Source organism: Eschscholzia californica, unplaced genomic scaffold, assembly GCF_041429995.1.
Source record: "Eschscholzia californica isolate CP2 unplaced genomic scaffold, dmEscCali1.0.p SCAF_4, whole genome shotgun sequence".
Taxonomy (NCBI): Eukaryota; Viridiplantae; Streptophyta; class Magnoliopsida; order Ranunculales; family Papaveraceae; genus Eschscholzia; species Eschscholzia californica.
Genome location: NW_028238461.1, coordinates 20,407,243 through 20,429,953, shown reverse-complemented (window position 1 = coordinate 20,429,953; position 22,711 = coordinate 20,407,243). Strand labels below are relative to the sequence as shown.

Sequence of the window (22,711 nt, the reverse complement as noted above, 5' to 3'; positions counted from 1 at the left end):
AAAAAAAAATTGTAAAAAAGTGCATGTGGGTGGAAATGAACCTTTGACTTCTTAAACATAATCCAAAGCCTTAACCATTGAGCTAAAACTCAACTGGTAGTGTAGAACAATATAGAATGTTATTATTGTTTGACAACAACGTAAAAACCGAAAACATTAGCCCTCCATCACGTTGGGGTTTAAAGTGGTCTGGGCCGCCCCCGAACTTTGATTCCTCACATGCAAATCATACGACTTCTATTTCCAAAAAAATAAATAAATATAGTGGCACATGAACTTACACAAAATCATGATAAGAAAGAAAGAGAGTGCCATAGAGTTGCAACTGTTTTGCGTTTCTTTTTCCCTTTTTAAGTTCATACCAAATAAAGGTGATAAAGAATGGGGACAACTATTTCCTTTACTTTCTTACCTTGGGAACAAATAAAGTTCATAAAGTGGATAATAGGTGGAGATACATCTATTATATTAAAACAGCTCTCGGTTATCCAGGGAGGGATAAGTCTGGCCGTCCATTTTATTTTAGAGATTTGATTGGGAAAACATCCGACGGATAATATATAATCTTTTTTATTTAAATACACTAAAAAAAGGGTATCTATGTAAATCAATCAAAATTAGTTAGAATAACTACCCACATATTTCTCTCCCTATTTTTTTTCTCCCACGGATTACATTCAACTTTACTAGAAAATCAGTCAAAATTAGTTAAATAACTAACCCACTCTCTCATATCTTCCTAATTTTACTCAAAATTAAATCTCCCATATGTTGTAATTTAAATTTATTTTCTCCTCCTCAAAGGCGTTAGCCAAGAGGAATCTTTCCCGACCGTAGGACGGGGAGGAAACCTAGTTCCTAGTAATAGAAGAACAATTTTGGAAGTCTAAGCATCAATTCTACTTGTTTCTTTTAGCACTTCCTAATGTTTTCTCTAATAATCTCCCTTTTGTCACCAAATTTTTCTTTATCTCTTTTCGTTAACCTCCATTATTAAAAGTTAAAGAGGATCAAGAAGATAGCATGATCAAGCAACTGGTACAAGCTCCTTGTTCAAAACAAATTAAAAATCTTTCTATCGAAGACAGACCTCGTTCTCATGCTTAAAGGAGTGTTGTATTTTTGTTTTTTATGTGTCTTTTCTTATGGTCCTATAGATGATCCAAAGAAAAAAAATGGAGAAAGTTAGTCCCTTACAAGAGAAATAAACAAAAGAAATTGAGTTGAAGAGGCATTGTTAATTAGGTTTTTTACCCCCATCAATGTTATCTTTATTTAGTACGAGTATACCTCCACATACTAACTACCACAAGGAATTTGAACACATGTTTGTTATCATTCTGACATGCTCCTATAATCCACTGGACGAAACAAAATGTTATGTCTACATAGAGTTGTCAGTTGTCACATGTCAAAGCACCCCACAAATCACCAAGTGGGGGTTCCAAATAGTCATGAATAGACAATTTTCTCGTAATACTAAGGTTCTGTTTGGTTCGTGTTGATTATTTGGATCTGAATACTAATATTTTCTCATGTGAAAATTAACACTTTTTTTTTTATTGATTTTAGTTAAATGTTAGTGTTCTGTATTGTTGCGGGAAAGTTAAAAAGGAGGTTGAGTTTTCTAAGTTGGCGAGTTTTTCAAATTTGGGGTTAGTTCCAGTTTGGGAGTCAAGCTTTTTCAGCATAGGGGATAAAATTTTCAATTCAAGAGTTAAGATTTCTAATTTGTGCGCTAGGATTCTACTTTAGGGATTAAATTTTTTAGTTAAGGGATAGCTAGAGTTCTAATTTCGAGATTAAAATTTTAATTTGAATGTTCGTATTCAATTTGGAATTAGGTCTCTCTCTGGATGAGGGTTTTAACAAACTAGAGAAAGAGAGACTTGTTACAGTGCCAAACGAATTCAAATGAAAATGAATTACAGATTGATAGATGGAGGGGGCGGAGGGGGGGGGGGGGGGGGGGGGTTCTCATGATTTTAGTCCAACTAAACCGGGAAAAACCGATTTCGTTGCAAGAATAAACTTTCTCACTCAACTTTTATACAAATCAAACATCACCTAAATATTAAATCATAACATCTCATTATAATATAGAAATATAACTTTTTATGTTGAGCAATCATACAAAATTGAAGATTATAATAAAAGTTCACCACGTTTTCGAACGTGACAATAAAATATTCATCATATATTGTTTTTTCTAAAAGATAACTTCTCCAAGAAAAAGAACAATGAGTCTTCCCCACATAAAGATGTTAGAATCTAGACCCACAAAAGCCTGTAGAACTAAATAATGGTAACTTTTTTTTTTTTTTGTTGAACAAACTAAATAATGGTAACTGAGATGTGAAACCTAATATTGATTTAAAATCTTGACTATACACTAAAAAATGTGGAGGCTTTTTCTTTTTATGTAAAAAAAGGTCCAAGTTTTGACCTAATTAAACTAGAAATTCCAAAGAAACATATGTTGGTTAAAAACTCCACCATCTTCATTTTCATCAACATCACCATCTTCAAGTGGTGGTGAGGGTAAAAACTGACCAGGAAAATCATTTACACCAGAAAACAAACTGAAATCTGACTCCCCAGAAATAGAAACTGATGATGGTAATAAATCTAAAAACTCCCAATCCATATTATCATTTTCCAACATGTTATTTTCTTTTTCTGGTTCTTCATTAGCATATTTAGCAGCAGCAGCTTGAATTTCACCTCGACTTAGTGACGCACCGTTCGGTATCTCCGGTGGTTTATCCGGAAAATTAAATTTAGCTCCTCTTCCGCGTAAACAAAATAACGCTGCATCAAAAGCCCTAGCTGCTTTTTCAGGGGAGTCATAAGAACCTAACCAAATCCGTTCTCGGCTATTTGGTAGTCGAATTTCAGATACCCATTTACCCCATTTACGTTTTCGTACACCTCTATACTGAGTTGACTCGTTACGTCTATTAATACTACTACTACTACTAGCACTACTACTGTTATTACTACACTCAGAGGGAGAGGATGGTTTTTCAGCTGTCGATATAATAGTCGTATCGGTCGAATTCATTGTGGGGACGTTGAATTAAGGATCTTGAATATGAATCAACAGATAGGAATAAGATAAGAGGTGGTTTGTCAACTGTATATATATGAGAAGGTTTAGGTGGAAATGGCGGCATGTTTTAAGTCCAAATAGGATGAAGCAGTGACCTAGAAACAGAGTTCTTAAGAGAGAGAGAAAGTAAAGAGAGAGAGAAAGTAAAGAGAGAGAGAGAAGTCTAAGTGAACGTGTTGATTGAAAAAGAGTAAAAATGAGAGTCAAGAGGGAGTGACAGATGGTGGAGTGAGAGAGGAGGAAGAAAATAAGTGGACGCGGTAAGGTTGATGTTTTATGGGAGTGAGATAGTATAGTATAGGACTATAGACCAGAGTAGAGTAGTATTGTTTTTGGAGTGATGTTTCACGTGGTTTTATTATTATTTATGGATTATACAAGTGAAAGTCATTTAAATAATAAAGTGGCAGGCTCTTCTAGAGCAGGAGTGTCTTTGCTTCTATGCCTCTTCACATTCTTCCAATTTTGTGATTGTTTTTGGAGGAAAGGTCCCAACAAAATGAAACTTCATTCTAGAAATTGGGGAAGAGTGTGTGTACCTACTAAGAATAGTGGGTTAAGCATTCGTTGTTGAATTATATTTCCATAGATTGAGATATCCCATATAATATTTTCATATAATATTCCTGTAAGAAAAGAGAAATTGTATTGATTTGTATTGATATTCATAGCTATTACATAAGATCATTATAAGGAGTAGTACAAGAGAAAAGTTTAAGCAATTGAACAATGTGAGACTATATTAGACTATATTTCTAACATTCTCCCTCAAACGAATGACTTTTGTTAGTGAAAAATTCATGAGTTTGCTAAACAAATTTGTAGATTTTGACTTGATGGAGGCATCATTGTGAGGTTGCTATGTTGTTGCTTGTTGTTGATTTTGCTTTTCTTCACTTGAAGAAAAGTTGGCACCATTGCCAGGTTTTGTTGATGTTGATATTGTTGTTGATTTTGCTTTTCTCCACTTGAAGAAAAGTTGGCGCCATTGCCAGGTTTTGATGTTGATGTTGTTGATTTTGCTTTTCTCTATATGAAGAAAAGTTGGCACCATTGCCAGGTATTGACAACCATTGTCCGGTTGACAATTACTAACCATTGTCCGGTTGACAATAACTAACCATTGCCTGGTTTTGGAGATCTTCCTACCTTGGTTTTTAATAGCCCTCACACATGATTATTACTCCAACATCATCAATCCAATTCAAGTTTTTGATCTACTTGATTTTATGTGTTGTTGAACATAAACACTAGCAATCATTCAATCTTGACCTTCCCACTTCTATTCTTCATTTATACTCTTTCTTATGTTTCATCTTCTTTTGATCTTATAGAAAATATAATGGAACCAAGTAGCTTACTAAAGTAACAAACATTTGAGAGTTCTCATCTTGGATATAAGAAGTATGAGCAAATCAATTTAAGAGAATTAACTCTTTTGCCAAAAAGGAACCCACAAACATGTTTTCAAAAACATCAAAAGAAAACCATCTTTGAGAATAAGCATGATTTCTTCGATACATTCTATCAAACACTTCATGTGCATCATATTGTAAATTAAGATTTTGGAGAACTATAAGTATAGTTTCAAGATAAACATGGGGTATATAACTATTCTAACAAAGAAATCCATGAATTCTTTTCCCACTCTCTAATAGCTTTCCAATTTCTCTCAAAATATAACTTCATGGACCATGGATACACATAGATTTGATGTTGGGGAGGACTTGACATTTGAAATGCTTGAGATCATTGAAGAGTATATCATGTGATTTCTTCAACAAATCACTCTTCTTTGGATCTTTCATCTTCTTGTTAATCTTCATCATCTTCAAATACTATTGAGAAAAGTATTGAAGAATGATTAGATCTCAACACTAGAAGAGAACTACTCTTATTTGAAAGAAAAAAACACTAAACTTGAACTAAAAATTGATAAAAGTCCGGCGGACGGTAGCCATTAATGGGACTACCGCCGCCGGCTAGCAGAAGACTATAAACGACTAACCCAAGAAAGAAACCTAAAAGCTCTTATACCATGTAAGAAAAGAGAAATTGTATTGATATTCATAGCTATTACATAAGATCATTATAAGGAGTAGTACAAGAGAAAAGTTTAAGCAATTGAACAATGTGGGACTATATTAGACTATATTTCTAACAATTCCCATCTATATTGAGATATCAGGAACTAGCAAATATTAAAAACTAGTAAATATATTAGAAGCTAGTAAATATATATTGTGAAATTAGAAACCACTAAACTAGTAGTATTCCAACTCTATAAATAGAGTCTTGTATTTCTTTTGTAAACCATCAAGGAATAAAACAACTTCTTTGATCAATTTCAAATTGGTAACAGAGCCAACAATCTTAAGTTTTTTTCTTATGAATTTTTATCAACAAAATTTATCTTCATACAGTTTTTTTTTATTTTCTGATATAATCTCTTCCTTATAATTAATATAATGGAAAAGATGGATCCGACAATTGGTACGATTTTTCAGGCAGAGGGATTATTTAATTCAGGGATTATATTGAAAGAAAAAAATTATGATATGTGGTCTCAAATAATGGAGATGCATATCGCTGAAAAAGAAAAACTTTCGTTTATTCGTGGTCTCAAAAAATGGATCATACATTCGTTTACCTACAACTCGTGATATTTGGAAAGCTTTATCTAAAGCTTTTTATGATGGATCCGATGAGTTCCAAGTCTTCTCATTGAATCAAAGAGTTTTTTCTGCCAAACAGAATGGGAAGATACTCTCTGTGTATTATGGTGAATTGATTGAGATCTTCAGTGAATTAGATCACCGTGATAAAGTGATCATGGAAAATGAAAAAGATATTGTATCTTATCGTAAATCAGTCCAACGACAACGTGTGCATATTTTTCTTGTTGGGTTAGATGGTGAATTTGAACAAATTCGTGGTGAAATTTTGAGAAAAGATCTAATTCCTGATTTGGAAGAGTGTTATGCTTTGGTCCGTCGTGAGCTTGTTCGACGCACAACGATGAACGGAGAATCTGAAACAACTGATGCTTCCGCAATGATGACACGCAACAAGACAAAGCCAAACCTTGTTAAAGCTATTGGTCAATCCGACAAATCAACTTATAAGTGTACCAACTGCAACAAAACTGGTCATACCAAAAGTCATTGTTATGAACTAGTAGGCTATCCAGAATGGTGGGATCATAATCGAAAGAAAAACTCCAAGAAGACCCCTACAGTTGCACTTGTTGAGACGGAGGAAGAAAATCCAACTATTGAGCAAGCTTCAGCAATGGTAGCCACTAAAGGTAACGTAGGTAAGGATTCAAATATTTCTACACATGTTTCGAATAATTCTTGGATAATTGATTCTAGAGCTACATATCATACGACTTTTGATTCTAGACAGATTTCAACCATTAATCAATCCTTACATAAATGTGTCCAATGGTACCTCAACCTCTGTTGTAGGGGAAGGACCTATATCTCTTACTGACACCCTGAATTTAGACTCAGTTTTGGTTGTCCCATCTTTAGATCATAATTTATTATCAGTGTCTCAAATAACTACTTCTTTATTTTGTGTTGTGATTTTTTGGCCTAACTTTTGTGTGTTTAAGGACATCCAGACAAGGCAGACGATGGTTATGGTGTTAGGCGAGGAAAGCTGTATTACTTCGACTTAGTATCTGAAAGCTCTAGTAAATTGCGTCAGGCATTAACAGTGAACAATTTTCAAGATAAAAAGTAAGCTAAGATATGGTTATGGCAGCGACGTTTAGGACATGCTTCTTTTGGATACCGTAAAAACTTATTTCCATCGTTATTTGATGGGTCATGAAAATGTCTCATCTGGGTCGTTTAATTTAGTTGAGTTAGTTCGTTTCGAGTCTTTATTATCATAAAATGGTTTTTTTTCTTGATTAGGTGTCATTTGTAGAGTTATGTGTGAAAAGTGATTAAAAACGGGAGGAAGTTACTTGAAGGGAATTTTGGTCTTTTGGACACAAGGGTATTCTAGTAAATTTGGCCAAGGTCAGTTTATGGGTGAGAAGTAGAGTCTGAGACGAGCTCGTAGGAGAAAACGGAAGTCAATTCGGAATCCGGATGAATGAAATATGCAAAGTCAAAGTCATGTCAACATTTGGTCAACACTCGGGACACAGTTGGGCACGGTTCTGGCTAGTGGGATAAAAGTCGCTGACGTGGCCCGACCTGGGATGTGGAGCACCAACGGACATTAGTCATGTGGTCCCTCTTTTCTACTTTTTACCCCCTGAAATCACCTAATAGCCCATCCTTTTTGTCCTTTTCAATTTTCAACCAATAAGAACCCATTTCTTGAGTAGAAAGCAACCCTAACTTCCTTTTTTAACCCTCTTTCTCCCTTTTTCTCCCAATTAACTCCTAAAACCCTAGTCATCAACCCATCTATAAATAAATCTCTACCTCTCTCATTTCTCTCTAGACTTAAAAACCCTCTCAATCCATTTTTTTTCCATTCTTTTTCCATCTTTCTCTACTACTACTACTACTTCCTCTCTACCACTATTATTCTTCCATTAATAGTCATCTCCTTCTTTCTTCCATATTCTTCTATCATTTTTATCCCCCTTCATCTCTTCTTTCTAACTTCTTTCTACATCTAATTTCTTCCTTTTCCTTCTTTTTCTTATTTGGGTGGCAATAAAATAGCTATTACTTGGATTTCTTGGAGTAAAATTCTTGAGCACAATTGGAGAAAATCTTGAATAAAATGGAGATACATGAGAATATGGATTTTGAACATTCTTGGTGATTTCTTTCCATTAATTTCTTAGTATTTTCATTTATTTTACAATGTCAATCAATGTTACTCTAGATTTCATGTATAGTTAACTTAGCAATCTAAGGTTGTGAATGAAACCCATTTTGGATCTTTGTAACACTTGTTCTTGATTAATTAAAATCCCTTGATGTGCTTTAATGTCTATTGATTGTTTATCTATATGGATTGGATTTTCTTTCCATTACTCATGCCTCATAATTAGATATTTCATACTTTCGTTAAGTTGTTAGATGGAGTATGCTTTTTAGATGATGAATAATAGTTAAGCGATCCGAATCTTTATAAGGAAGACCATTAGAATTAGTAATTATAAAATTGTTTTATCCAGAACATCATCCGGAATCCAAATAGTTCATTATATTGGATCCCGAGTAAATAGAAAAGACATTTAAGTAATTAAGTGCTTGTTTTATAAAGTGAAATTATGCGGTGGATTTTATAACCTTAGATATCTTCTCACCTCTCATTTAGATAGTTTAGTTAGTTTTATTTATTTTCTTATTTCTTACAAATCAAACATCAAATTTATGAGTGGGGTGGGTGTGTGTTTTAGTGTAAGTTAGCTATTGACATCTTGATTATTGGGTTAAACCCGCATTCAATATCCGAAGTTACCTACCTATTCCTTGGGACGATTCACGAATTTACCAACTTACTATAACTTGACTACGTATACTTGCGGGAATAGACCTATTTTAGGCCTATCAAGTTTTTGGCGCCGCTGCCGGGGATAAGTTTAATTTTGTTTTCAATCTTGAATTAGGTTTTTTTATTTGTTATTTTTGTCTCTTTTGATTATTTTGACTTGCTTTTCCTTTCATTGTGTATATTCACAAAGGAGCTAAAGGGAAGGAGCATCAAGGAGAAGGATATCAAAGAAAACCTTTTTAGATTTTAGTACTTTATTTTTATTTTGGTGAGAGAGTGTTATAACTTTTTTGTATTTCTTTATTTTTTTTGTTTTGTATTAAGGACTTTATTTTTTTGACCCTAAATTGGAGGGCTTTAATTTTGTAACCGAAACTAAGAAGCCTCGGGTTCGCACATTTGCGGGAAGAGTGGCCCGGGTCGTCTACAAAGGTCGTCGCCCGTCTTGAACGGGAAGTAACTTCTAGATCACCCACGAATCTCCTGTAAGTGTGTACTTGTGATGTTTTTGCTTGCCTAATTGATTGTCGAACTGTTAGTTTAATTATCATATTAGTAAGGGTATTAACCCATTACAAGATAGGAGTCGGATTTCATCACCGGTCTCTTGCCCATCTAGGTAACAACATTTCGCGATCCCAAGCCTCACTTAAAATTAAAAATTGATTTAGAAATAGGCCAAAGGGTAACGAGCTTATAGGACCTTCTTGACAAATCTCGAGCTAAATTAGTATTTGGAGTTTTCCCAGGAAGAGGGAACGATCCAAGCGCACAATTCTTGATCGTTGTACTGTGACGGAGTAACTCCTTATAAGAATCATAGTTCAAGCTTCGGAAAGAAATAGAAGCTGTCTAGATCAATTTTTAGGTGAAAAAGACTACCCAGTCGTCTAGATTGTGTCTAGGTTACTTGGTGGAGTCAGCTTGCTTGCTTCATTGTTTTCCTTAGGATCTTCGTACTTTCCTTACTAAGTTTTCAAAAGAGTCCCTTGTCTTGTCTTTTGGTTTATGTCTCCTAGGTTACGTGATAAGAGAGGTCATTTTGTTAAGAGTTTGATTTGAGTGTTTTACTTGAAAACCTTTCTTTAAGTGAGACTATGGAGGATCACATTGATCAAGCTAGGGCCGAGAATCAACCTATGACTCTCAAAGATTACAAGCATCCAACTATGGTTTGTCAGCCATCATGCATTAGGTTACCCTCGACTAACACTTATTTCCAGATAAAGTCGGGGATTATCAACATGCTTCCGGTGTTTCGTGGTCTAGAGAATGAGAACCCGTATTATCATGTTAGGGAATTTGAGGACGTATGTAAGACTACGCCCCTAACTCGATAGATGCCGTTACACTTAGGTTGTTCCCTTTTTCTCTAAAGGATAAAGCAAAGTCTTGGTTTTATGCCTTAAAACCAGAGTCTATTTCTACTTGGGCAGAACTTAGTGGTGTATTTTTACAAAAGTTCTTTTCCACGCATAAAACTAGAGCTTTAAGGCTGAGTCTGCTTAATTTTGAGCAACTCGAAGGAAAGTCTCTCTATACATATCTTGAGAGATTCAAAGATATTCTACTAGAGTGTCCACACCATGGGTTCGAAAAATGAAACTAGTCCAACTATTGTATGAAGGACTAGACTATCCTACCATATCCATGGTTGAGTCATTCTGTAATGGCGGGTTGTCTAATAAAACTGCCGACGAGGGCATGGCCTTCTTAGAGGAACTAGCCGTGCAATCTCATCAATGGGGAACTTCTAGAGAACTTGTCTGTAATGCATATAATCCATGCTGGAGAAATCATCTCAATCTCTCTTGGTCTAAAGGTCAATACCAGAGTCAACCTAGTACTTCTATGAACCATCCTGAGTTTGGTGCCCCTAGCGATCCTTATGCTCAATCCAGTGTCCAACATTCTTCTGAAAAGAAGACGACATTAGAGGACACCATGAACACGCTAGAGTTTATGCAAGCGACCACCTAGACATTGATTAGTCTAAAAAACCAGGTGTGTCAACTTCAAGAAGCCTTTAGTCAGAGAGAAAATGGTGAGGTTCTAAGTCAACCGGGGCAAAGATCAGAATGTACATTGGCTAGACAACCACCCGATCAAGCCAATGTAGTTACCACCCTTAGGAGAGGTAGAGTTCTTGACAAGAGAGTAAGAGTTCCTGAGGATAACAAGTTACACCCTCGTGATAATCCTGAGAAGGCTCGTGAGTCTGAGAGTCCACCTCCAACGTTTGAACCTTATGTTCCTAGAGCTCCATACCCTCAGCGTCTAATGGAGTCGATGAAGTTACCTCAATCTGATGAGGTAGTGAAATTGTTCAAACATGTCAACATCAATGTTCCATTATCATACGAGTCCATTGTTGAGCAAACTCTTGAGCCACTTTTAGAAGATCCAAAAGCTGAGTCTGTATTATTTCTTGATTCTCAATCTTTTACTACACTTAGTCATGATGATACCCTTTTAAGTCCAATTGGAGGTATTACAGAAGATGAAGATGATGAACTATGGCTTGCAGAAATCTCTAAAGAGAGTGATGACTCATTTGACTTAGGTGAAACCTTAGGATTCTTTAAGGACACCGATGACATCATAATAAGAGAAATTTTAGAAAGTTTTTCAGAGTCTTTACCTAAGTCAGACTCTGAGGAGATTAGACCTAACTTGGAGGTAAATGCAATACAACAAGCCAATGAGGCCATTTTAGAACCTCCTAGTTCGAGTGTTGATCTAGATGAGTCAAATCTCTTAAATAATTATGCACCATGTCCCTCGGAAGTTCAACTTACCCCGTTGCAATCGCTTGTGAACTCTACCATGGTCTCTCAATCCATTTGTCATGTTTATGAGGATCCGTTTTATCCAATGTCTTTCAACTTTAGTTTATCGCCAAACTTAATGATTGTTGCTTCATCTAAGTTTGGGGATAACTCATTCACATTGGAAGTCTTACTTAAACTGCCATCTCATTCCATCGACGTGAGACTGAACCTTCCTGGATACTTCAATTTTTGGGTTGACCCTCAAATCTTCCGATTACTATTGGTTAGGGAGTCATCAACCCTTAATCCAGTAGGTTTACAGTAAGAGAAATGCTAGGGAGGGCGGAGATAGAGACCTACCCAGACCTCATATGACGTGTCGATGACGTGTCGCGCCATGTAAGATGAAAAAACTTATTTGCGTTGGGTTTACTGAGGGCATTGAGAAATTTGGTGTTACATCCTCCACTTCACAGAGTTTTCATCACGGTCCCTTCATTTGGTTTTGATCTGGACAGTTGAACGTGATCAATGATCTAGATCAAAATTAGATTAACACCCAAATCACCGCGTCCCTCTGTCGAGCAAAACTCACAATCTCTCTCTAGCCAGCAGCATACAACAAGTGAAAAAGAAGAAGCATTTTTCGCCCTCTATTTCCACGTATCACTTCGATTTGCCGCAAGAAATTCTAGAGATAAAATAAAAAACCATTTGATTTTTACTACCAGTGAAGTTGTGACTAACATCAATAACTTCTAAGTTCTTTAAGTTAGAGAAATCTTTGGGTATTTCATCTTCAAGGAGAACAAAAAAAATCAAGAAATTTCAGCTCATCTGAATCACTTGAAGTCAATGAAATCTTTTTCAGTGAGGAAGAACCAACTAAACAACCCTAGTTTTATTGTTACAAATAACACCATCCCGTTGACAACGGATAGATGAATTCGACCAAGATAAAACAATGGATCCATTTGTGAGATTTCTAGCAAATTTCTTTAATGCTAACAAGACACTTCAATCACAACTTTAGAGTTAGGGTTTCAAGATGTAAAGATGAACAAAATAAGTGGAAACATGAATACACCCATTTGAGGAAAGTTATGGGAACAAATTCCAACATCATCTGATTGAAAAAAGTAGATACCCACCTTCTAATCAAAACTTAAGAACCCATTAATGGAGAGTATGACAGTATTGGTCTAGAGATAGAAAGAAAAAAAACAGAACCCATTAATGGAGAGTATGATAATGTTCTTCCAACCCAGATCGAAGAAATCCTAAAAGAAGAAAGAAGAAATCTTCAAACCACAACTCAAAATCACATCTGGAGTGACTCCCATAGAATCTCTCATGAAAAATGAATTGGCAAAATGCAGGGATCGGGTTGAAAACTGGGTAAAATGAAGGACTCAATATCAATTTTCTGAAGGGCATATTTGAACCCAACGCCAAATCAGTTTATAAACCCACGTGGAATGCCATGTAGGCGCCACGTCACATGAGGTCTGGGGTAGGTCTATAATCTCCGCCCTCCCTTGCATTTCTCTTATAGTAACTTTTCTTTCCTTTCTCTTTCGTCATCGTCTGGCTGAAGACGATAAACTTACCGCTACTTGAGAGGCAACCCATGCTTCTGATATAGGACCGTGGAGTTTGGTAATATCTTTCCTCTCATCTTTTTATTTTGGCATAGTCTTCAGAACATTGAGGACAATGTTCGGTTTAAGTTTGGGGATAGCGAAGAACTTTTGCTAAGTCCTTTATTTCAAAAATTCAAGAGGGTTCAAAATCTTTTCAATTTTTGACCGTAAATGTGAGTCTAATAGTTGTTTTTGGCTTGTTAATAGTTATAGAGTCGAGTTGATCGTACTATCCTGTTGTTAAAAGTTTCTTCATGAAAGTTGAGTCTTTTAGTGTTTGTGTTGTGCCATGTGAGTGACATCTTAGTGAAGAAGAAACATTTCTAAGAGACCTAGAGTAGTCATTAGTGGAGACTTAACCCATGTGAGAGCTCAAAGCCTAAATTGCCATTTGAGTGTACTCTTCCGCGCTAACTCCGAGTAGAATGAAGAGCTACTCAACCTCGTAACTTATAAAAGAGCTCATTTGATCTCGTGTGCTCAATTTCCTTAGCCACTAGGAGTGACATTAGGATAGCGAATTAACCTTGCCCTTGTAGTCCATGAAACCCAATGAGAATGCCAATTAGAGGAAAGCGGATACTCCATCACCATCTATCATCTTATATCCCGAGAATGAAGACATGAGATAAAAGAGTGAAGAATATCAAAAGCAAGTATGAAATGAAAAGTTGATTGCAAGAATAGAGTTGTGTGTGTTGTATTTTGTTTTGGTTGATTGTATTTGTGTTATGAAAAGAAAAAAAATGAAAAAAGTGATATGAAAAAGAAAAAGAAAAAAAAAAGTGAAATAAAGTGATTTTTGTGTATGTTTGAGCATGTGTTAGCTCTTTTGTGTGAGTGATGTGATTGTATATATGTGTTGGTGTTTTTGTTCATGAATAAGTATTCGAAGCAAGAAACAAATGTTGAGATGCTTAAGAGGTTCTACCATAATGAAGAGGTCAAAATTCTCGTGAATCCACCATCGTCATCCATTTCTAGTATCCGCTAAACTTTAAAAGACATTTTTAGAGGGTAGAATGGGTGAGAAGGGCGAGTGAGCTTCCCCACTCTATTTAGTGGTTAATTCCTTTTCGAAGATCATTTGTTCCAAAATGTTGTCCTCACCCCTTTTTATGTGTTGAGTTCAAGTTAAGTGATCACACTCACACATACGAGCGAACCATTCTTGAGTGATTTCATTTTTGAAGTGTCCGTGAGGCCGAAATCGAGGTGAAATGTACTAACTTGGGAACAGGGGCGGACCCACGTTGGGACCCGTGGGGTCACGTGCCCCCACGGGTCTTAAATGGTTACTGTTCCAGACAAAGGAAAGGTTATAAAAAACGTAAACCCCCATATACTTGACGCTAAATAGAGGTTAGTGTGGTGGTAAGACATGAAATCTTGCACTCAAGAGGTTTGAGGTTCGAATCCAGTAGTTTCTTCTTTTTAGTTGTTTTATGGGTAAATTGGTATATGGCCCCTTGTTTTCTATTAGCCCTATATTACTCTGTTTTGAAACCTTTTTTACAAATCAATTAATCTTTTAGCTTTTTTTTATTGTCGACTCTTTATACATTTTAGAACTGTTTGTCTTCATGGATCCTTATGCCTCATTTTTATTTCATTTTCTTTTATGTGTGTGTGGTGTTGTTTTCTGATTATTTTTCTAAAATGAGTTGTCCTCTCTATTACCTTAACTCTCTATACAATTCGAAATACTTATTTATATTGGTTACAATCAACACAACTTGTAAGTCAATAGTAGTTGAGTCGGCTTAGAATGTAGCAGTAATGTATAGAAATGTAGTGCCCTAACAATTAATTACGGGTTGCCTATAGCAGGGCCACCTTATCACCCCTTTAAAAACCCTACTACCCCTCATATTTCCTCTCTTTTCCAGCCGTGAGAAATAGGCAGCAACAAGCTAATTAATTGGGAGGAATCTAGAGAAAGAAAGTGTGGCTTAGAGAGATAAAGTGTGGAGGAAGGAGAAGGAGGATCAAAGAGCTTTACTAAAGGGGTTTGGTTTCTTCTTCTTGGTGCTACAAAATCAGGTAGGTTTCTTTTTCCCTAGGGTTTACATAGCCCTCTTTAATTTCAAACCTATATTTGAATGGTTAGAACAATAACAACTTTAAACCATGAATTTTTGCTAGGTTATCATCATATTAGTACTAATTAGTGATACCATAGATATATATTATGATTAGAAACTAATTACAACAACAACATAGTAACCCTAGATCATTATAGTTATATTAATGGAGTATACATATACCCGGACAGCAACCTAGGTTATTTAGGTTATATAAATATGGTATATATATACACCCGGACAGCAGCCTAGATATTAAGAATTGTTTGTGTTTATGTTATTTATGTAGATAATTGATTGTATGAGATGATGTGTATCATATTGGAGCATAAGTGCTATCAATAGTTGTGTGTGATATATTGCTTTAGGTTGTTAACCTAGAAAGCATAAGCTAGTCGAAACCAAGTATGGTTGGCTCGACATGTGGGTCGATTGCAAACACGGGTTAGTGATGAGACATGAAAATGTCCCATCTGAATCTCTTAAATCGGGTTAGTTAGTCCATTTCGAGCAATTACTCTCATGAATTATTTGTTTCTCTTGTCAGGTGTCTTCTATGGAATTGAGCGCGAAAAAACGGTTAAAATCGGGAGATTGACACATTAGGGGCATTTCGGTAATTTGGTGTTAATGGTGCACTGGTAGTTTGGTCTATTTTGATAGTCGGATGAAATTAGAGTTCAAGACGAACTCGTGGGCGAAAACGGAAGTCAAATCGGAGTCCGGACGTGGAAACAAGGACGGGTCAAAGTTTGGTTTCTAATCCGTTGACCAAAGGTCAACACAGATGTCGTGGTAACACTTGGCGCAAATCGAGAGAAAAATCTGAATTTCGGTACATTGTTCGGCAGATGGGGACTCTTTCGGGAATTTGAACCAGCTAGAAATCTGGTGTGTCCGGCAGCAAATTGTCACGGTAGCCCTTACAATCAGACGGTCCTCAAAAGGCATATGCCCGAGATTGGCCGATTCAACGTGCAAGACACGGTAACAAAGCTGCTTCGGCTACACATTGTCTGCCCCTATTTGCCAGCTAATAATCACGGGATTCTTAAGGAATTGCGCTACAGTGCTCGCAGGCGCAAGTTAATACCGTGGTCCCGAGTGCCCCACATCTTCATTTCCGCGCACGTATTCGATCCGACGGCTCTTGTGGTTCCTGTGACATCCAGTGGCGTTAGCGTGAGCGTTCTACCTTCATATGTTGCTTTTGATACATTGAATCATTTCACTTGAAACCTACGGCCAAAACTCACGTAATTGGTTTCCAAAATTTATGGGTTCAAATTTGTTGGGCAAGGTAGTTATTCTCTTCATTCCTTTCCCATCTCCATATAATTTCTTCTTATATAACAAAGAAAGAAGGAAAGAAGAGAGAGAAAGATATTCTTACTAATATCTTTCTTTGAAACAAAAGGAAACCTTTGAAACCATTAAAGAAACCGAGAAGGAAAAGGAAAGAAATTTCGATTGCATATACTGTTGTAATGAGAGAGGATTTGGTTGGGATGCTTATTGCTAATAGAAAATCTAGAGAGAGAGATTATATTTCTTTCTCTCACAAAAAGAAATTAAAGCAAAGAGATGGAGGGTGAGCTGGGATAATGAAGGTGATTGAAGAGAATAGAAAGAGATTTGCTCCATATGCATTAGAGATACAGATAAAAGGAAATCAAGGCAGCAAGATTCGAACAGAGAAGGTTTTGCTATTAACAGAAAATTTCTTATTGAGCTGGAGATTGAGAATTTATATAGAAGATTTGAGATATTATTTTGAGTCTCTGGTTCTTCTTCTTCTGCTTCTTTTTCTATATAACAGAGGGAGGGAGAACCAGAGCAGGGGATCTCATCTTTGGGGCTTTAAACAAAAACAGGGAGGAATCATTCTCTAAAGCTCAACCAAATGTAAAGATCAGAGAGAGAGAGAGAGAGAGAGAGAGCATCTTGGTTTGTAAAGAACACAAGAACAGAGTCAATTTCTATCATCTCTTGGGCTCAATAAAAACAGGAATTAGAAACCGAATTATTACCATCTTCTATTTTCAATTCTTTTTCTTATGTAATCCTATCTTCTTTGTGAGAGAGAAGAGAGATTAATAGAGAGAGAAAAAGTGATTGTAGAGGGAGATTAACAGAGAAATCCAATGAAATCAGAGAGAGAGTTTGTTTATATTTCTTAATTTAATCAATATCTTCTCTTTCTATTGGGTTGGTGTTTGATTTCTGGATCGAAAGGAAAAGAAAAGAAAGAAACAGTAGAGAGGTTTGAAGAAGAACAAAACAGTAGGATAGAGGAAATTTTGTTAGAGGAGAAGACCCTGTTTGGATCGGAACTTCTGCTGGAAAATAACAATCCAACTTTGGTGGAAAGATATTCTCTCCAGGGGAGTGTTTGGTTCACAGAAGGAAAATCATTTTCCCGCGATAAAAAAAGTTTAGTTCATCTCCTTTTCCTTTCCTATTCATCATACTTGATCATGATTAGCTAGCTCTCTTTGACTTAGGGTTCTTGATGAAGTCTGAAAATATTTTGATGATAATCCTTTCATGGCTTAATATCTTAAATGCCTTAATCGTTATAATATTAAATTCGTAGTGTTGACATAGGGAGATTTCTTCATTAGCTATGCTTTTGATTTGATGGCTCATGTTTAGGTTAAGTCCTTTAATGAGTCATGCTTATAAATTGATAGTTAATAGTTGCAACTTTTTATTTTAAAACTTCGAGTTTAGACTTTAGTATTATTCGGCTTTAACTAGAACATTTTCCGGGGTTTGGTACATTCGGTTACCAAAACTTGAGTGATAAAGAAGATATGCTTGATTAGATCATCATTAATACATGTTAAGATGGATTCCAAAAACCTTAGGTCATCTCCCCCCATTTGAGTTCCTTGTATCATTATTTGTTTTATTATTTTGTTCTTTATTATTTTATCACCAAAATCAAAACCATTTTCAAAATCGTCTTACTTCCAAGTCTTAGAATAGGTTTCACTTAGTCTCTGAGGAACGAACCGGTCTTACCAGAATTTATTACAACTTGACACCCGTGCACTTGCGGGTGTAGACCTATTTAGGATAACCTTTCTAGGCCCATCAGTTTGTCAATTTGATATTGGACAACCTAGTGGACCAGGGGCTTGGGTTCTAATATGGATTGACGGTTGTAATCCATAGGTGGTTGGCTCGACAGGATGATCGATGCAAACACAAGATCATTCTTGTGGACCACATACTTCTAGTTTGAGAAGTAATTTACCAACTAGAGGTTGGCTCGCCTCCTGCTCATATGAGAAGTGCTCGTGTTACACGGATTGCCTTTTGGAGAGGTATCTATGGTTTATTGAGAGGTTTAAGTCGATGCAAACACGGATGCTAAGTGAAGCTATCTCGTGGACCTCAAAATTGGTTATGCCCCTCAAAAAGGGAAGTTGTATTGTTTGAATCTCTTCAACTGTGAATCAGGTTGACTTTAGTGGCGTTGACACGAAAGGTGTAACACAATAAACTGTTATTGTTTTTCTTCTGTTCGATATTTGGTTTTGTTATTGAATTGGTCTATTTAGACCTTAGGTAACTAGAAATCTACTAGCTGGGTTCTGACCCAGCCTACTATTTTTCAGGTGATAGAGATCGGGGAGCGCCACCAGCTTGATCCCAGTTCGTCAGTTCAGAGCTCCTTTCTTAGTTTTCGCTTTCGAGATGAGGTAGTTATTTGGAGTTTCACTTTCTAGATAGTTATTTGTTTCATTCGTTATTGTCCGACCTACGTGTCGATGATTCAGAACCATTGTTTGAGTTAAGAAAGTTTAATGGATTTCTTTTAGATGATTTATTGATTCTTATGAGCTTCACATTTGATATTATTTGTCTCTTTTGATGGGTATATCAACTATGTTTACTGTTCTGCGGAGAAATGCTTTGAGTTTAGGTTTTCATGGCGGCCGACGTGGAAATCTAGGCTTGGGGCGTTACAAGAAATCTCAGAGATGTACCAGGGTTGCCACCACGCAGAGAGGTTGACATCTGCATTCAGTTGGAACCGGGTACTAAACCTATAGCCCGAACTCCTTATCGAATGGCTCCGATAGAACTGCGAGAGCTTAAGGACCAGATTCAGAAATTACTAGATCAGGGGTTCATACGTCAGAGTAGTTCTCCTTGGGGTGCACCTGTTCTTTTTGTTAAAAAGAAAGATGGGACGATGCGGTTGTGTATTGATTATAGAGAGCTCAACAAGGTTACTGTGAAGAATAAATATCCTTTACCAAGGATTGACGATCTGTTCGATCAACTGAGAGGGACCAAGTGGTTCTCTAAGATTGACTTGAGGTCAGGGTACCATCAGTTACGAGTCCGAGAGGAGGACATTCCTAAGACGGCATTTGTGACACGTTATGGTTCGTATGAGTTTCTTGTTATGTCTTTCGGTTTGACTAACGCTCCTGCAGTGTTTATGGACCTCATGAATCGGGTGTTCAGGGACTTCTTGGATAAATTTGTCATTGTCTTTATTGATGACATTCTTATCTACTCCAAGACTAAGGAGGATCATGAAGATCACTTGAGATTGGTGTTAGAGAGACTGATGGAACATCAGTTATATGCAAAGTTCGAGAAATGTGATTTTTGGCAAGAGGAAGTAAAATTCCTAGGCCATGTCATTTCGAAGGACGGAGTATTGGTTGACCCTTCTAAGGTTGAAGCTGTGCTTAATTGGAAGCAGCCTACCTCAGTTACTAAGATTCGCAGTTTTCTGGGATTGGCTGGGTATTATCGACGGTTCATCAAGGGGTTCGCAAGTATTGCAGGACCTTTGACGAATCTTACAAAGAAGGGAGTGGCATTCTCATGGGATACGAAGTGTGATGAGGCTTTCAAAGAACTTAAAACGAAGTTGACTACGGTAGCGGTGTTGGTCATTCCAGAGAGTGGCACCAGATTTGTGATTTATACAGATGCTTCTATTCAGGGTTTAGGGTGTGTATTGATGCAAAAAGATAAAGTGGTTGCTTATGCTTCTAGGCAGTTGAGGCCACATGAGCAAAACTATCCAACTCATGACTTAGAGTTGGCAGCTATAGTGTTTGCTTTGAAGATTTGGAGGCACTATCTGTATGGTGAGAAGTTCGATCTCTTTATCGATCATAAGAGCCTCAAGTATCTCTTCTCACAAAAGGAGTTGAACATGCGTCAACGCAGGTGGTTGGAGTTGATGAAGGATTATAACTTCACGTTGCAATACCACCCAGGTAAGGCAAATATGGTAGCCGATGCACTAAGCCGACAACCAAGGGGTATCGTGGCAACATTGATGATGAACCAGTGGAAGATGTTGGAGGATGTAGCAACATACGACATTGACGTGGTTGGGTCAGGAATTGACTCGTTATTTCTAGGTAGTATGGTTGTTAGAACATCTTTGTTGAATCGTATTGTGGATGCCCAAATTGATGATGAGTGGTGCCAGAAACAGGTGTCGTTAATGCAAGAGACTGAGACTGAGTTCAGTACCGGGCAGGACGGCGGATTTAGATTTCGAGGGTGATTATATGTACCGGCAGATCCGGTCTTGAGACGGGATATATTAGATGAAGCACACCGAAGTAAGTACACAGTTCACCCCGGGGGTAACAAGATGTACAAAGACTTGAAGAGGCAGTACTGGTGGTCAGGGATGAAGAAAGATGTTGCGAAGTATGTGAGGAAGTGTAATGTGTGTCAGATGGTGAAAGCGGAAAATCGACATCCATCCGGACTCCTGGAACCGTTGCCTATTCCGGAGTGGAAATGGGAAAATATATCGATGGACTTCATCACAGGTTTACCGCGATCAAGTAGAGGCTTTGACGCTATTTGGGTGATAGTTGACAGGTTGACGAAGTCGGCTCACTTCCTACCAGTGAAGACGACAGATAGTGGGGACCGACTATCATAGTTTTACATTAAGGAGATTGTCAGGCTGCACGGAGTTCCGATGTCTATTGTTTCAGACAGAGATTCGTCCTTTACTTCACGATTTTGGAAGAGCTTTCAAACTTCTATGGGGACATCTTTACATTTCAGTACAGCTTTTCATCCTCAGACTGATGGGCAGACAGAGCGAGTTAACAGAGTACTTGAAGATATGTTGAGATGCTCAATACTAGATCTTGGAGGGAGTTGGCAAGATCATTTGCCTTTGGTAGAATTCGCATATAATAATAGTTACCAATCTAGTATTGGCATGGCACCTTTTGAGGCATTATATGGGAGACCTTGTCGGTCACCATTGTGTTGGACAGAGGCAGGTGACGCTAAACTAGAAGGACCAGAGGTGATTCTGGACACTTCTGAGAAAATTGCTTTTATTCGAAGTAGGCTCCAAGCAGCTCAAAGTCGTCAAAAGAGTTATGCCGACAACCGACGAAGGGATTTGGAGTTTATTGTTGGAGATGAGGTTTTGTTGAAGGTGTCACCTATGAAAGGTGTTTTGCGATTTGGTAAGAAAGGAAAGTTGGTTCCTAGATATATTGGACCTTTCAGAATAGTTGAGAAGGTGGGAAAAGTAGCCTATCGTCTTGACTTGCCTGCAAGCTTCACAGGGGTCCACAATGTCTTTCATATTTCGATGCTTCGAAAACATGTGAGAGATGGAGATCAACATTCAATGATAGATTACCATGATTTGGAGCTCCAGCCAAATGTGTCATATGAAGAGGAACCAGTTCGTATTATTGATCGTAGAGAGCATGTCCTTCGACGAAAGACGATTCCCATGGTCAAGGTTCAGTGGAATCACCACAATGACAAGGAAGCCACTTGGGAGCGTGAAGATGATATGCAACTTCGTTACCCCCATCTCTTTCTCTAGACAGGTACATTCAATTTCGAGGACGAAACTTCCTTTTAGGAGGGGAGATTGTAGTGCCCTAACAATTAATTACGGGGTGCCTATAGCAGGGCCACCTTATCACCCCTTTAAAAACCCTACTACCCCTCATATTTCCTCTCTTTTCCAGCCGTGAGAAATAGGCAGCAACAAGCTAATTAATTGGGAGGAATCTAGTGAGAGAAAGTGTGGCTTAGAGAGAGAAAGTGTGGAGCAAGGAGAAGGAGGATCAAAGAGCTTTACTAAAGGGGTTTGGTTTCTTCTTCTTCTTGGTGCTACAAAATCAGGTAGGTTTCTTTTCCCCTAGGGTTTACATAGCCCTCTTTAATTTCAAACCTATATTTGAATGGTTAGAACAATAACAACTTTAAACCATGAATTTTTGCTAGGTTATCATCATATTAGTACTAATTAGTGATACCATAGATATATATTATAATTAGAAACTAATTACAACAACAACATAGTAACCCTAGATCATTATAGTTATATTAATGGAGTATACATATACCCGGACAACAACCTAGGTTATTTAGGTTATATAAATATGGTATATATATACACCCGGACAGCAGCCTAGATATTAAGAATTGTTTGTGTTTATGTTATTTATGTTGATAATTGATTGTATGAGATGACGTGTATGATATTGGAGCATAAGTGCTATCAATAGTTGTGTGTGATATATTGCTTTAGGTTGTTAACCTAGAAAGCATAAGCTAGTCGGAACCAAGTATGGTTGGCTCGATATG

At 37.1% G+C, this 22,711-nt stretch overlaps 2 protein-coding genes across 2 annotated transcripts; one reads left to right on the top strand and one right to left on the bottom strand.

The window, feature by feature from the left end:
• Nucleotides 1–2,354: 2,354 nt before the first annotated feature.
• Nucleotides 2,355–3,064, bottom strand: LOC147543545 (ethylene-responsive transcription factor ERF017-like). The gene has a single exon (XM_086635463.1). It carries the CDS (start codon nucleotides 3,062–3,064, stop codon nucleotides 2,456–2,458), a length of 609 nt encoding a protein of 202 aa, XP_086491589.1. The 3' UTR covers nucleotides 2,355–2,455.
• Nucleotides 3,065–5,580: 2,516 nt separating this feature from the next.
• On the top strand, nucleotides 5,581–6,862 carry LOC147543544 (uncharacterized). The gene is made up of 3 exons (XM_086635462.1): nucleotides 5,581–5,605; nucleotides 5,787–6,428; nucleotides 6,732–6,862. The coding sequence occupies exons 1-3, from the start codon at nucleotides 5,581–5,583 to the stop codon at nucleotides 6,860–6,862; spliced, it is 798 nt and encodes a 265-aa protein (XP_086491588.1).
• Nucleotides 6,863–22,711: the final 15,849 nt, after the last annotated feature.

Bases quoted from the DNA above. Each gene is read 5' to 3' on its own strand.
- LOC147543544 (XM_086635462.1), top strand. From the start codon at position 5,581: ATGGAAAAGATGGATCCGACAATTG. The intron at 5,606-5,786 runs GTACGATTTTTC...ATATTTGGAAAG, and splicing joins AAAGATGGATCCGACAATTG to CTTTATCTAAAGCTTTTTAT. The intron at 6,429-6,731 runs GTAAGGATTCAA...TGTGTGTTTAAG, and splicing joins AGCCACTAAAGGTAACGTAG to GACATCCAGACAAGGCAGAC.
- LOC147543545 (XM_086635463.1), bottom strand. From the start codon at position 3,064: ATGAATTCGACCGATACGACTATTATATCGACAGCTGAAAAACCATCC.